Raw genomic sequence first — 16,680 nt, 5'->3', positions numbered from 1 at the left:
GTGTTAGGTGAAGGGGTAAATGTAGGGGAATGGGTCTGGGTGGGTTGCACTTCAGCGGGTCGGTGTGGACTTGTTGGGCCGAAGGGCCTGTTTCCACACTGGAAGTAATCTAATCTAATCTAAACCACTCAACCGTATGTATTTTGAACTTCAACTTCGAAGGCACAAGCAGAACATAATGACTTGAAATAAATCTAAATTACTGAATGCTGCTGAGTTTAAAAAGTTTGGACAATAGAAAAAGAAAATAAAGACCTCATGACCACTCAAAACGCTTTAGACCCAGCTAAGCAGGTTTGAGGGGTATTCACATTTTGAATGTATATAACACAATGGACATAATTCACACAGCAATCTCTCACAATTGGAAAGGGTCACAAAATCCATTTTATAATGATGCTTCAGGGATAAACACTGGTCAGAACAATGGGAGAGGGTGTAGTTTCTGTATGCTTCATCAGATAATGCCACGAGATCTATTAGGGCAACCAACAGAAGTAGTCAATTCTCTGTTTCACAATCCAAGAGAAAGATGGCATCTCTGATGATGCAGCATTCCCTCAGTATTGCATGGATGTGCAAGTCTTGATAATGGGCTAAGGTTTCTTAAATGGGACTTGAACCTAGGACTTTTTACAAAGTCAACTTAGTGGTGTTCCAATCTTCTTTACACAAAACCAATGACATCCAGCTGACTAAGAATCTGTAAAGTATGATAATTCAAACTAATTTTATTCTTCTGCATAGTCATTTCATGGCTTACAGCATTGATTCATGAGGTCATGAGGTCTTGATTTTCTTTTTATATTCTCCAAAAACTCAGCAACATTAAGTTATTGTATGAAAGAGAAATCTAGAAATTTATCATAATGTTAACAACACACTGTGACAAAGCTGGATAATTATATACATTAACATCATTTTTTATATTTGGATTTAAAAACAGACCCACATAATCGATCCACCTTTTTCACCAAAGAGCAAGGGCAGAGAATCCGACTAAAACTTCATTTTAACCACTCAGAGTGGTGACTGCAAGCACGTGCGGTGTTAATAAAAAGATGCTCATACAGTTGAGTTTACAACAGGTACAGAAAACACAAAGGCTTTGTATTCAGTTTGGAAGAATCTACGATAAACAGCTTTCTTTTGATTCAGTACAGAAGATGTTTTTTCTCGCAATTCAGTTCAGAATGTATCAATGTAGAATTTAGGAGCAAGCTTAATTTCTCTGTGGTGGTGGTTTTAGGGCAAATCATACATCAAGTCACCTTAGCAGATGGGTTTAGTTTGTGAAATTTCCAAACCAGGAGAGCTCGGTTAGAAATCTGCAGGGTTATGGAACAGAGAAATTTTAGGCTCTCAGATTTTTTGAAACTTTGTGTCATTGGTAGATTTGGAAAGGACTCATCAAATTACCTCTACACTCCACAGGGAAAAACAAACTGTAGGAAGTCAGTGAAGCAGAGCCCTAAACAGTTGAGGTATGGAGTGTAAATATCACTCGACCTGATCCTCTGTAATGGATAATGTTGATAAATGTGTTGACACGTAGCTTTGCTGCCTGATTTAGATCTTGCTGACTGTCATTTATATTTCAATAGATTAGTTTGCTTTTAATTTTTCTGTATAATTAACTTCAGTTTTGTTGTTACAGAAAATCTGCAGCTTTGGGTAAATATGTCTCAGTGACTAACCATTATGTTAACAAACTAAAGGAAAAGTAAATGAATAACTAAGCTTTATTCTACAATTTGACTGAAGGAGGTCAAAGTTCTACACGTGAAATAATCAAGACATGGAATGGATTTCAGGGTGGTGCACCAGAGGCAAAAAGTGATCCTCAGCAATGAATAATTGAAAGTTACAATGTGGAGGGAAGATGATTTAGTGTATTTTTGCATAGATGAATGAGGTAGGCCACTAAGCCTCTGACATTCCTGGAAATTGACATTCAACACACTCATGTTGAAAAACTTACTTTTATTTGCTTTGCTTATTGTATAGCTTTGTTTTTGGACAATCTCAAAATAATTACAGATCAGGAAGAACATTCAACCTTGAAATTGTGCAAAACAGGGCTATATAATAAACAAAGCAAATAAAAAAAAGTTTTCAACATTAGTGCTTTCCAAATTAATATTAATAAAATGGACCAAAATCTACAGTCAGCAGCGACGCTATTGCGCTTTCTGCTGTCATCAAAGAAATGACCAAAATCTAGAAATCTCTGTGATGGAGTTCTCCCTTTTCTTGGATGACAATTTAAATCTAATATCAAATTATGGGTTGTCTTGGCAAGCAGCAGCAGCAGAGTTATTAAACAAATAGGTCGGCAAGTAAACACTTTGAAGTATTCACACACATCAAACAGGAAAAACACTTAAAATCCCTCTCCATGAAATTACATTTTCAGACAGTGAAGAAAACATGTCTGAAATGTAATAAAAGCTAAAACAGAGATAAACAAATTAAAAAGAATGAACAAGTTACATTTCTATGAAATGAATGTGCATTTTCTTTTCACCATTCTGGAAAAAATTTATACATCACAATTATAAAGAGACCTTCTCTGAGCCAGAATGGATGTTTTGTTGTAATTAAAATACTTGTAGCTCACTAAAAATCCAAGTCAACCTCATATAATAACATGCAACTTTAAGGGATTTTTTTATAGTTCGACTAACAGCATAAAAGTTGAAACTCTCCCGTTCAATTGATTTCCGTTGATGCAGTCTGATGGTTGTCTCAATAACACAACTTCATGAGAAGTGTAGAATCAGTCACAGAAATCTTTGGATTTCTGAATTATTCTGTACATGTGCACACTCTCGAAATTGCTGTCAAAAAGTAACCATTGCTGCCACATTATGACATGAACCAATTATAACTTTTTTGGGGGAGAAAGTCCAGTCAGATGATAGTCCAATAGTGATATTTGTGGCAAGAAGTCAAATGTTCAAGAGGAAAGTGACCATCCTGATCGTCAAAAGAGAGATAACTTTAGGATTATGTAACAGTTGGCAAATTAGAGTGGGAACACTAAAAATCTTCAATGATGAGTTTCAACTTCTGTGGTGTCATTAAGGTAACAAAAATGGTCATTCTCCACGAGAGATAGAGGTCATGGTAAGGGCAAGGGTAACAGTTAATAAATGGGTCACTATGGACTTCAACAACCACTTTTAAAGACTGACAAAGATGTGAAGATTTGCAGCAAGAGATGAAACATGGAGATTCAAAAAATGCCACTAGTAAAATTATATTTAATTCTGAAATAAATTGTGATATTTTCATATTTACAGTTAAGCTATTTTTCAAGATAAACAATTATTTGAGGTTATTTGATCAACACATAAGAGAATAAGTAGCAAACAGCAACAAAAACTCCAGGCTTCAAATAGTTCCCATTTCGTACAATAAACACTCCAACAATATGTAGTTCCCAGCAGCAATTAATTTTGAATAATTTAACCTACACAACAGCTCCAGTTATAAAGCACATTGTGCTTATCTAACCATTGGTTCAGATCACAGCCTCTGGAGCGAGCCATTTTTTAATTTGACAAAATGTTTAATATATAATTTATGAGTACCCTCACTGCCACTAAAGAATCCCTAAGGAAGATAGTGCAACGTTGGCAATAGAATTCTGGTCAATGTGTCGTTTCTACCATTAATGAGAACTTTATCCTGAAATAACAAGCTGTGAATGTTTTACTTGCTGCAAATGTATCTGAGGCTTTAAAATCCTGTCACGTGACTGCCTCAAATCTCGAGTGCAGATTTTTATGATGTTATTTGTGCTTTTTGTGCCATTTCACTCTCACGTAAGCAATTCTATTTTCTGCTGTTTGACAACTGACAACTTTGAAAAGAATTAAATCATACATTATTGGTACTGTAAATTACCCAGGTGTGTTTTTAGCTTGTGGGTTAGGTGTTGTTTTAGGGAGGTAGTGGTGAGTCAGGGTCAGTTTGATGGTTATCTGGGAGTTACCGTAGGTTTTAAATGCTCTGACTTGTCCTAGCTAATTATTAAGCCTAAATGAGTCAGAATTATCCAAAGTTTCTGACTTTAAAGGGCTTTTCAGGACAGTTAGGAACACAATGGAATTTCTCATTGGAAGTTTAAGCCTCTGGGCAGTTGCTTTTGAAGGTATTGCATTGGGGATTCTGAAAGGTACTGACAGGCAATTGCAATCTGCGCTGCTCCAGAATGAACCCAATCTGGAAATCTGGGCCATAGAAAACATGTAAGACATCAGCCAGCAAAGGTGGCTGAGATTCCAAATAAGAAACTTAGAAAAAGTGAGGCAGATCTTCTCAAATTAAGTCATAGAGATGTACAGCACGGAAACAGACCCTTCAGTCCAACTTGTCCATGCCAACCAGATATCCTAAATTAATCTAGTCCCATTTGCTAGTATTTGGCCCATAGCTCTCTAAATCCTTCCTAGCCATATACTCATCCAGATGCTATTTAAATGCTGTAATTGTACCAGCCTCCACCACTTCCTCTGGCAGCTCATTCCATACACACACCACCTTCTGCATGAAAAGGTTGCCCCTTTAACATCATTCTCCTCTCACTATCTTGTAAAACTCTATAAGGTCACCCCTCAGCTTCTGATGCTCCAGGGAAAATAGCTCCAGCCTCTCCTTATAGCTTAAACCCTCCCACCCTGGCAACATCCCTCTAAATCTTTCCTGAATTCTTTCAAGTTTCACAGCATCCTTCCGGTAGCGGAAGACCAGAATTGAACACAAAATTCCAAAAGTGGCCTAACCAATGACCTGTACAGCTGTAACACAGCCTCCCAACTCTGATACAATGCACTGACCAATAAACGCAAGTGTACCAAATGCCTTCTTCCCTGCGACTCCACTTTCAGGGAACTATGAACCTACACTCTAAGATCTTTGTTCAGCAGCACTCCTCAGGACATTAGCAATAAGTGTACAAGTCTTGCCCTGATTTGCCTTTCCAAAATGCAGCACCTCACATCTATCTAAATTAAATGTTATCTGCCACTCCTGAGCCCAATTGCCCATCTGATCAAGGTCTAGTTGTACAGGAAGGTAACTTCTTTGCTGCCCATTGAACCACCAACTTTGGTGTCATCAGCAAACTTACTAACCATACCTCCTAGATTTGCATCCAATCATTGATATAAATGACAAACCTAGTGGACTCAGCGTCAATTCTTGTGGCACATCGCTGATCACAGGCCTCGAGTGTGAAGAGCAACCCTCCACCCCATCTTCTACCTTTGAGACAGTTTTGTATCCAAATGGCTAGTTTTCCATGTATTCCATGAGATCTAACCTTGCTAACCAGACTACCATGAAGAATCTTGTCAAAAGCCTTACTGAAGTCCACATAGATCACATCTACCGCTCTGCGCTCATCAATCCTTTTTGTTACTTCTTCAAAAAACTCAATCAAGTTAGTTAGACACGATTTCCCATGCACAAAGCCTCAGAATGGATATTTTCACTGTCAGCTCCAACAAAGACCAATTAATGCCCTGAAGTGACTCTTTGATTTAATGTTGACTATATTCTTCATTCTCCCCAACCACTATCTTCTCCTACTTTGCCCAACTTCACCACATCCTCCACATCCCCTTTTCAATGAGGCTCATTGTTTTCTTCTTCAGTATTATAATATTATTTTGTTTTCTTAGGTCTGGGAGTACAGTTTCCTCTCTGCACTTGCTTCCCTTCTTTTCCATAGTTACTAATGGCACTACGAGATCTACTCCAATTTGGAAGCTAATCAAATGCTGTTCCAGAAATTAACCAGCTAATTATTATGAGGAATCCAAACCCACTGTTAGCATTTTGAGAAGCTTTTCCACCTATTGCTAACAACAGTTAGATCACATGGCAGAAGTCTGAAATGTTACTCTCAGAGTGACAAATTACCGGTGTGATTCTACAGACAAATCCTTTGGTTCCAAATGTTAACTCTTGTCTCTTTCTCCAAAGATGCTGCCAGATATGCTGGGTTTCTCCAGTACATTCTGTTTTTATTTTACAATGTAATTTTACAGAACTATCTTCAAGGTAACAATCTACAATAGCATTCAGTATGAATACAGACAAAGAGAAAATGTTGGAGAAACTGGTAGTATCTGTAGAGAGAGAAATGGAGTCAATATCTCAAGTCTTGTTTGACTCTTCCTCAGAACTGGATATTGGAAACTGGAAGGTTCTTCACAAATGAAGTCGAATAAATGCTTCCTATGCCACAACAGTGGCCTACATTTATTACTTCCTGTTTCTCCCCCAACAGATGATGCTAGACCTATTGCTTCTCCAGCAATTGGTTTTTATTTCAGAATTCAGTATCTGCAGTATTTTACTTTTATTTATTCTTTCTTCCTCCCACTAAAATAAATAATATGAAGGTAGGTTTTGAAGATACATAAATTACAGTGATTTCTAAGGCACTCAAAATTGGAGCTGCCAGATTCTTTGTACCCTCTTCCTGGCTTGACCTGCATTTTGCAACAAATATCTAAATCTTGGTAGAGATCTCCCAAATCTTGATTTTTACCTCAACAGTGTGGTGCTGGGAAAGCACAGCAGGTCAGGCAGCATCTGAGAGTAGGAAAATCGATGTTTCGGGCAAAAGCTAAAAAGTCGATTTTCCTGCTCCTTGGATGCTGCCTGACCTGCTGTGCTTTTCCAGCACCACACTCTCAGCTCTAATCCCCAGAATCTTCAGTACTCACTTTCGCCTAGTTGACTTTTATCTACTTCAATAACTGGCACGCCTTCTCTTATATTTTCACTTTCACAATGCCAAGTTTCAGCCTTTTCTGACTTCTTGCATTTCCAACTTGCTACTCATAGTTACTGCTCCAAATTCTCATTGAAATTAATATATTAATTCCAGTGTCCTTTGCTGCTTGCATCAGCTCTTTTCAGTCATCTGATTTTGATCCCTTGTGGCTATAAAAGCTATATCACATTTGCCTAAATTTATCAACTGCTTAAATTGAACTCCTAATCAAAGTGATGCTTGTGAAGGTTCCACACCTTTACCAAGCATGTTAAATTGTCATTCTCCATGTTCCTCTTAACAACGTATTAGTTCATAACAAGTGATGGTCCATGTATTTTTCTTTTAGATTAGACTCCCTACAGTGTGGAAACAGGCCCTTTGGCCCAACCAGTCCATACCGACCCTCCAAAGAGTAACCCACCCAGACCCAGTTCCCTCTGACTAATGCACCTAACACTATGGGCAATTTAGCATGGCCGATTTATGAGCAAGTCCACACTCATGTGAAGTTGTTTGCTGTTTCAAGTAAAGATAACTGTTTAATGAGCCTATCCATAATCCTAAATTTGATGAGAACTCAGTTACACTCCTTTAGTACTCCAATCATCTCAGTCAACAACTGGGTCTACTGATGATTTTTTTTCAGTTTGCACTGCAATGGATGGCACACAATACACCATGAATTATTCAGCCTTACTTAGCAGTATCAGTCAGCCAATAGCTGTTTTGCTACTTCCACCTGCTGTAATCGCTACCTTCACTCTTTTGGCCCTATCTCTAACAATTAAGTAAATGAAGGTTTTTACCACTCATTCTACAAAATGTGGGCAGTATTTTGCTCACATAATGTCTGCTATCAAAGGAAAGAACTATCAAGACAAGTAATTTCTGACAGCATACTTGTAAATCTGCTATAGAATCCATGAATAAGATTATGTGCAGGTGTGCGCCACTTGGTCCTTTCAGCCTGTTCTTTCACTCAATAAGATTGTGAGTGACGTGATCGTAACCTTAACTCCAATTTCTTGTCTTAAAATTCCCACAACCTTTGATGCCATTATTAATTGAAAACCAAACAAACACAGCCTTGAACATGTCTTATTTGTGTTTGTAATCAACCAACACTTTTGATGTTCTGCCCCCTCCCAGTATTTCCCTTCTTCTGTTTACTTGAAACTTCTGTGCATCTCTCTTTTTCCCATCTACTATTTTGAAGGTGCAGTGGAAGTTCTACTAAGCACAGAGAAAACTCCTGCAAATAATTATCTGTAATTGATATCGAATAGGGAATTGCAGTCACTTGTGCTCACAAAGAGGATTCAGCTGTGAGTTAACAACTTCATTTCAACTTACTCAGGAATGACACTTGGTTCCAGGACTTTGCTGAAGCACCACAAAATTCACTTAACTCAAAACTAATCCACATACAGTAGATCTGGTTTGCTTTAACTAACAGCGTGAATAAAATGTTTCTCACAGTAACAAAATTGGTCAACATATATCATTGTTATTAATGAAACTAAAAGATCTAAAGTCAAATCTAAAGTTAAGAAGAATTAAGGATTAATTAAGAATTAGCCTTTATTGTCATGTGTACTCGATGAATACATGTGCAACGTTTATTCACTGCCACTAACAGTGCCATCTTAGGTACAATGGTACCTAAGCACAACTTTTTTAGTTACAAGATCTTAAACATTAGAGAAACAAAATGTCTAGCATTACAGAAATATAAGCTCAGAACAAGAGATCACATTGGCACCTAGCTTCCAGTCCACACCAAGTCCTGGCTTCAGGCCGCACTGGGCTTCACCTTGAGGATCATGAGATTGGGAGATCGCTTCAGACCGCCAAGGCCATTATGAAGCATTAATATCCACTGGCAAGCTTAATTAGCAAAGTAGAAATAACATAACTACCTAAACGCTTAATTAGGATGGATAAGCCTCCCATTAGTTTTTGATCTAAGTTGACTGAATGACAATAAAAGGTGCATGTATCGAGTTGATTAACAGGACTCACCAACTAAGCTGACAAGAGACTGAATACCATTGACTTAGTATTTACCTTGAGCAGACAGTCACATACCTGTTTGGAGTTGTTCTCCAGTTTTTGGACAAGATCATCCCAACGTTGAGCAAATTCCTCAAGCCGTGCCTGTAACTTCTGAGCTACAACCTTATTTTTCAATGTCGCAAGGAGATCCTGACTGAGGGCACAAAGTTTATCCATGATCTGTCGTTTCAACTCCAGCTCTCCTTTCAGAACCTGTTCATTAGGAAGTTGAGAACAAAAAGGGCAATCAACAAAAGTATGCATCATCGTACACACAATATCCGATGTATAGCGGAACACATTTCATTTCTTTAATGAAAACCAAAAGAACTTACAGTGGATGCTGTAAATCAGAAACAAAACGTGGTAATTGCTGGAACTCCTGAGGGAGTCCAGAGTCTGAGGAAGGGTCACTGGACCTGAAGTATGAACAGTCTCATCCATATCAGGAAAACTACATATACACTGGATTCTGATTTTGATAAACACCTCTATTTAAGAGACTAAACACTTTTCACTCCTGTTTTTAAGCAATCATTGATCCTTTGATCTTTCCATTTTATCTCCTCGACATGCTTAAAGCTTATTGCACCTGTATCATTTTACAGATCTGATGAAAGGCCACCGACCTGGAGTGTTAACTCTAGCTGTTTTTTTCCAAAACTTCTGTCTGATCTGCAAAGCATCGCCAGTGTTTTTTTGTTTTGTTCTTCAAGCAGGATGTCAGTGATGTATTCAACCATGGAAAACCATCACAGACAAATCTCTTCATCTGACAGCCACACAACGAACACTCTTTGGCAAAACAGTCACAAGATATCTTTGAGACAGGAGCCCGGGTACACTTTTCCCCTCCATAATCAAGGAATTTGTAAGCTCGGTGTTAGACCCATGATCAGGTACAAAACAAATATAATGATTAAAGAACTGAAAGGATAGTGAAATCCAACCCTTCATCTCTCGGGGTGAAGGTGAAAAAAGGGTGGAAGTTTTGATATTGTTATAAGCTAGTTAGAGCCTAGTTGGCTATTATATTTAGTTCTGGAAGAATGCATTGAACTTGAAAGGGATGCAGCACGATTCGTCAGGATAAATTGTCACTAAAAGTGTTCTGTTATAAAGGTTCCATAGACTTGGCTTGCACTTCCACAAATATAACAAGTTAATAAATAACGTAATGGCAGTGTTTAAATAATGACATGATTTGACAGGCTAGCAAGAGAGAAATTATTTCTTTCAATGGGGGATACAAACCTTAAAATTAAAGCTTGACTAGGTGTCATATCTGAAAGTACTTCTTCACAAAAAGTGGGAATATGGATCACTCTCCCCTTCCCTAGTTTAGTATTGTGCATTTCAAACTGAGAATTTTAGAAGGGAAAATGTTCATCCTGACAGCAATAAATATTAAATCTAGATTTCACCACGGCCATTCATTTTTATCATCCCACAAAAAAAAAATCCATTGTTCCCAATTTAGATGAAGTAGTTGCAGCTTGTGCGATATTCTGAGAAGAGCAAAATCCATTCAGTGTAAAGTATTCACGACATATTCTCTTAAAATCTCCTCTCAGGGAAACCAGTCAGCTGAGAGAACTGAACCCAATCTTTGTACAATTCCATGTTTTGTTAGGGCATACACCTCCTAAATCCCAAGATCACAGTTGCACTATGAGGTGGAGATGTCGGTGTTGGGCTGGGGTGAACAAAGGAAAAAGTCATACGGCACCAGGTTATAATCCAACAGATTTATTTGAGATCATGAGTTTTCAGAGCATTGCTCCTTCCTCAGACGAAGTCAAATGCTCCTGGTGTCATGTGACTTCTGACGGTTTCACGAGTTAGAGAGATTCAAGTAATTCCAAAGTTTACTTGCAATTAAATTCAATTAATATATAATCAACGTCTTCTACTCGTTAGCATCCATAAAGGCTGAAATGTTGGTGTGTTGCTGAGTCCCATTGTCAGTCAGGGATGTTCTGTGGTGCAATGAGCCAGAAGCCTAGTTTTCAAGTCCCACTGTTGGATTTGATGGCCAAGTATGTCTAAAACACGATGAAGCAGAGTGAGTATGGTCACAATATGAAAAGTATTGCTGCAGCCACCCAGGCACCTTGGGGTCTGGTTAGCTCATTTAGTGGGACAGACGATGTGGACCAATTTCATGCCAACATGGAGCTCAATTCCACCTGTGATGGACTTGGGATCCGTTTCCCAGTCCCATCTGTAGGGAAGGGTACTGCCTATGGAATGGACCTGTCCTCCTCATGAAGGAAGAGCAGTCCATTAAGGTGGTCCATATCATTTTATTCAGGACAGAACTTTCCATTGCTAATTCAAAGGTTTCCCAGGAAGTCAATGATGATCCCTAGTTTCATTACACTTTCAGAATTTGCAGATAAAAGCAATTACGCGTCTTTACTAATGAACAGCTCATCCATCACCCTGAAACAAGGAAGCAGTGCCATGAATTGCAAATCAACACAAGCTGCCAGCAGATTAGCACTGTTCCGTCATCAGCTTTGCAAAAACAACATCACTCCTTTCCCTCCCTTCACAAAGTCATTACATATTCCCAATAAACTCATCACAAACTGCGAATCGACTTCCTCTCAATATAACAAGAAGTGTGAACTATTGTAAAAGTAGGGAAAACACTATTTTCCCATTCTGTAGATCCCCTCTCTCAACATAATCTCTTCTTCCTGTTTATTACCTCCACACTGAATGTAAGTGGAGGTGATGTTTTAACCCTATTTGTCAGTCGTTACTCTGTTTCTCTCTCAATCTTTAAATCTCATTGGTTAAGGAGATATGCTGTTATTCTCCAAGAACTCAGATACTCTTTTGTCCTGAGCACACACACTGAAATATTGTGACCCACATACTTTTTAACTGAGTGAAGCAACAAGCCTAACAAAAAGGGCCCACACCAATGCACTTCACTTCTACACCAAATTTAATATCATCAGAATTAACAGCAAGACTAGCTCTTCACAAACTATATCGTGCCTTCCCTGGTTGCAAGACACAAAAGTTTCTTCTTTGGTACTAGACTTGGGAGAACAGGACAGCTAGGACTCAAAAGGAAAGTTACTTTGCTTGGCAAACTTCCTCACACTTTGGGAAGATGTGATCAATGAAGTAGATACTAGCAATTCTCTTGATAAAGTCTGACATATGAGACCCACAATGAAAGTGAAACTCCTGTTTAACCAGGGTACAAGTCACGATGCATAAAATTGTGGTTAATAGAACGAAACAGGATTTGAGAGAGATGTCGGACACAATGTGATGCTCCAGGTCCAGAGACAGCAAGCCTGAAGGTGCAAAGTGAATTTAATTGGATAGGATGGTGATAAACCAAATTCCTGCTACCATTCTAACATTGCTCAAATTAGATTCTGAATGGGAAGGACCAAACCGAACCCTCCCATCATCACTTAAGGGCACCATGCTATGCGTGCTACAATAACATCAACTCCAGGTTGGACAAATAAGGAACAGTCATGTGACTCAACTGATGAACCAATTGTGACAGAATCCCTCAACCTGCAGTGATGTGTCTATGATCAAGATGGCTGGACTTAGCGACTACCAAGAGCTTCCTGCATGGCCCTATTTCTGACTCCTCTGCTCCCTGTCCCCATGATTCCAGCCTCTGATACCCCTTCAAACAACAGCATACCATTTCAATTAATGCTTCACACATGCTTCAAAAAGAATATATGTACTGGAAATGGCATGGAGAAATGGCATGGAGAAAATATTTCAAGTCTTATGGTACAAATTAGGAATGAAGACCATAGACTTTTGCTTGGGAGGGTGGAAGGAACTTGAATTAAGAAATGTGAAATAATAAAATCTTGATAATTGGCAACCAGATTATTTAGAAATAATTAGAAGAACTTTATTATTTAGAAGAACTTTAAGGTGAGAGAAGAAGGATTTAAAAGGAAGGACCTTAAGGACAACTTTTTCCACACAGTGGGTGGGTCATATATGGAATGAGTAAATGGTAAATGCATGAACAGTCACAACATTTAAAAGGCATTTGGACAGGTACATGAACAGAAAATGTTTAAAGAGATGTGGGTCAAACATAGGCAAATGGGACTGGTTTGGTTTCGTTTGGTTTGGAAAAGCTGATTGGCATGGACAAATTGGACCAAAGTGTCTATTTTTGTGCTGTAAGGCTCCATGTTTTTATGAGATGTGAGCATAAGGAGAAATTTCTTCAGTTATAGAGTGGTGAATCTGTGGAATTCATTGCCACAGAAAGCTGTGGAGTCCAGGTCATTGAGAATATTGTGGAGTCCAGGTTATTGGACGGGTTGCACCTGAACCAGAAGGGCACCAATATCCTGGGAGGTACGTTTGCTAGCACTCTTCAGGGGGTTTAAACTAATTTGGCAGGGGGATGGGATCCAGACTTGTAGTCCAGCAAGTAGGTTAGCTGTTTTTTCAGGATGTCCAAGAATGTAGGGAGGCTGTGGAGAAGGTAGCACTGACAGGGAATACTTGCAGACACAGAGATGGAGCCAAGTGTGTATACTCCAATGCAAGGAGTATCAGAAATAAGGTGGGTGAACTTAAGGCATGGATTGGTACTTGGGACTACGATGTTGTGGCCATCATAGAAACGTGGATAGATGAGGGACAGGAATGGTTGTTGGAGGTTCCTGGTTACAGATGTTTCAGTAAGATTAGGGAGGGTGGTGAAAAAGGAGGGGGTGTGGCGTTGCTAATTAGAAACAGTATAACAGCTGCAGAAAGGCGGTTCAAGGGGGATCTGCCTTTGGAGGTAGTGTGGGCTGAAGTCAGAAATAGGAAAGGAGCAGTCACCTTGTTGGGTGTTTACTATAGGCCCCCAATAGCAGCAGAGATGTGGAGAAACAGACTGGGAAACAGATTTTGGAAAGGTGCAGAAGCCACAGGGTAGTAGTCATGGGCGATTTCAACTTCCCAAATATTGATTGGAAGCTCTTTAGATCAAGTAGATTGGACGAGGCAGTGTTTGTGCAGTGTGTCCAGGAAGCTTTTCTAATTCAGTATGTAGAATGTCCGACCAGAGGGGAGGCCATATTGGATTTGTTACTCGGTAACGAACCGGGACAAGTGATGGGCTTGTTAGTGGGTGAACATTTTGGTGATGGTGACCACAATTCTGTGACTTTCACCTTGGTTATGGAGAGAGATAGGTGCATGCAACAGGGTAGGTTTTACAATTGGGGGAAGGGTAAATACGATGCTGTAAGACAGGATCTGAGGAGCATAAGTTGGCAGCATAGGCTGTCAGGGAAGGATGTCATTGAAATGTGGAACTTTTTCAAGGAACAGATATGACGTGTCCATGATATGTATGTACCTGTCAGGCAGGAAAGAGATGGTTGTGTGAGGGAACCTTGGTTGATGAGGGAGGTTGAATATCTAGTGAAGAGGAAGAAGGAGGCTTACATAAGGCTGAGGAAACAAGGTCCAGACAGAGCATTGGAGGGATACAGGATAGCCAGGAGGGAGCTGAAGAAAGGGATTAGGAGAGCTAAGAGAGGGCATGAAAAATCTTTGGCGGGTAGGATCAAGGATAACCCCAAGACCTTTTATGCGTATGTGAGAAACATGAGAATGACGAGAACGAGGGTAGGTCCGATCAAGGACAGTAATGGGAGACTGTGAATTGAGTCAGAAGAGATAGGAGAGGTCTTGAATGAGTACTTTTCTTCAGTATTTACAAATGAGAGGGACCATATTGTTGAAGAGGAGAGTATGAAAAGGAATGGTAAGCTAGAGGAGATACTTGTTAGGAAGGAAGATGTGTTGGGCATTTTGAAAAAAGCTTGAGGATAGACAAGTCCCCCGGGCCTGACGGGATATATCCTAGGATTATGTGGGAAGCAAGAGAGGAAATTGCAGAGCTGTTGGCAATGATCTTTTCGTCTTCACTGTCAACGGGGGTGGTTCCAGGGGACTGGAGAGTGGCGAATGTTGTGCCCCTGAACAAAAAAGGGAATAGCGATAACCCCAGGAATTACAGGCCAGTTAGTCTTACTTCGGTGGTAGGCAAAGTAATGGAAAGGGTACTGAGGGATAGGATTTATGAGTATCTGGAAAGACACTGCTTGATTAGGGACAGCCAGCACGGATTTGTGAGGGGTAGGTCTTGCCTTACAAGTCTTATTGAATTCCTTGAGGAGGTGACCAAGCATGTGGATGAGGGTAGAGCAGTGAATGTAGTGTACATGGATTTTAGTAAGGCATTTGATAAGGTTCCCCATGGTAGGCTTATGCGGAAAGTCAGGAGGCATGGGATAGTGGGAAATTTGACCAGTTGGATAGAGAACTGGCTAACCGGTCAAAGTCAGAGAGTGGTGGTAGATGTTAAATATTCAGCCTGGAGCCCAGTTACAAGTGGAGTTCCACAGGGATCAGTTCTGGGTCCTCTGCTGTTTATAATTTTTATTAATGACTTGAAAGAGGGAGTTGAAGGGTGGGTCAGTAAATTTGCAGATGATACGAAGATTGGTGGAGTTGTGGATAGTGAGGAGGGCTGTTGTCGGCTGCAAAGGGACTTAGGTATGATGCAGAGCTGGGCTGAGGAGTGGCAGATGGAGTTCAGCCCTGTCAAGTGTGAGGTTGTCCATTTTGGAAGGACAAATAAGAATGCGGAATACAGCGTTAACGGTAGGGTTCTTAGTAAGGTGGAGGAGCAGATGGATCTTGGGGTCTATGTTCATAGCTCTTTGCAAGTTGCCACTCAGGTGGATAGAGCTTGTAAGAAAGCCTATGGTGTATTAGCGTTCATTAGCAGAGGGATTGAATTCAAGAGTCGGGATGTTGCAGCTGTACAGGACCTTGGTCAGGCCACATTTGGAGTACTATGTGCAGTTCTGGTCGCCTCACTTTAGGAAAGATGCAGAAGCTTTGGAGAGGGTGCAGAGGAGATTTACCAGCATGTTGCCTGGAATGGAGAATAGGTCGTATGAGGATAGGTTGAGTGTGCTAGGCCTTTTCTCATTGGAACGGCGAAGGATGAGTGGTGACTTGATAGAGGTTTATAAGATGATCAGGGGAATAGATAGAGTAGACAGTCAGAGACTTTTTCCTAGGGTACAACAGAGTATTACAAGGGGACATAAATTTAAGGTGAAGGGTGGAAGGTATAGGGGGGATGTCAGGGGTCGGTTCTTTACCCAGAGAGTGGTGGGGGCATGGAATGCGCTGCCTGTGGGAGTGGCAGAGTCAGATTCATTGGTGACCTTTAAGTGGCAATTAGATAGGTACATGGATAGGTGCTTAAGCTCGGACAAATGTTCAGCACAACATTGTGGGCCGAAGGGCCTGTTCTGTGCTGTATTGTTCTATGTTCTATATTTATGACTGAGATAGATATGTTCTTGATTATCAAGGGTTATGGGGAGAGAAAGTGGAAGAATGGGGTTGAGAAACTTAGCAGCCATGATTGAGTGATGGAACAGATGGGCTGAATGGCCTAATTTTGCTCCTATGTCTTATGGTCTAATGGAGGGGGCAAACTGCCTTTTTGATCTCCTGCTGATCCATGTGCTGTCAGTACATCCACAGTGATATTAAGGAGTTAAAACACGTTCACTAAGCAACTGTAAAGGAACAATGATATAGTTTCAAGCCAAAATAGTCTGTGACATGGAAAGCAACTTGCAGGTGGTGGCGTCATGCCCTTGTTTTCATTCTGGTAAAGATCATGACTTTGGAAAATACTGCCAAATAAACTGTGGTCAAAATTCACTAAAAATGAAAATATATTTGGAAAATTGCAGTACAGTACAAATACAATCATGAAAACAAGGATT

At 39.9% G+C, this 16,680-nt stretch overlaps 1 protein-coding gene across 16 annotated transcripts in view; it reads right to left on the bottom strand.

Annotated features, from left to right (window-relative positions):
- Positions 1-16,680, bottom strand: part of dmd (dystrophin) — a 1,983,813-nt gene that overhangs the window by 1,172,368 nt on the left and 794,765 nt on the right. For all 16 annotated transcript variants that reach the window (XM_072585000.1, XM_072584994.1, XM_072584999.1 and 13 more), the window contains one exon: positions 8,885-9,064. In XM_072585000.1, the coding sequence (XP_072441101.1) occupies positions 8,885-9,064 (180 nt within the window). The remainder of the gene's footprint in view (positions 1-8,884; positions 9,065-16,680) is intronic.

This window comes from Chiloscyllium punctatum, chromosome 15, assembly GCF_047496795.1.
Source record: "Chiloscyllium punctatum isolate Juve2018m chromosome 15, sChiPun1.3, whole genome shotgun sequence".
Taxonomy (NCBI): domain Eukaryota; kingdom Metazoa; phylum Chordata; class Chondrichthyes; order Orectolobiformes; family Hemiscylliidae; genus Chiloscyllium; species Chiloscyllium punctatum.
This window is presented reverse-complemented; position numbering and strand designations above follow the sequence as displayed.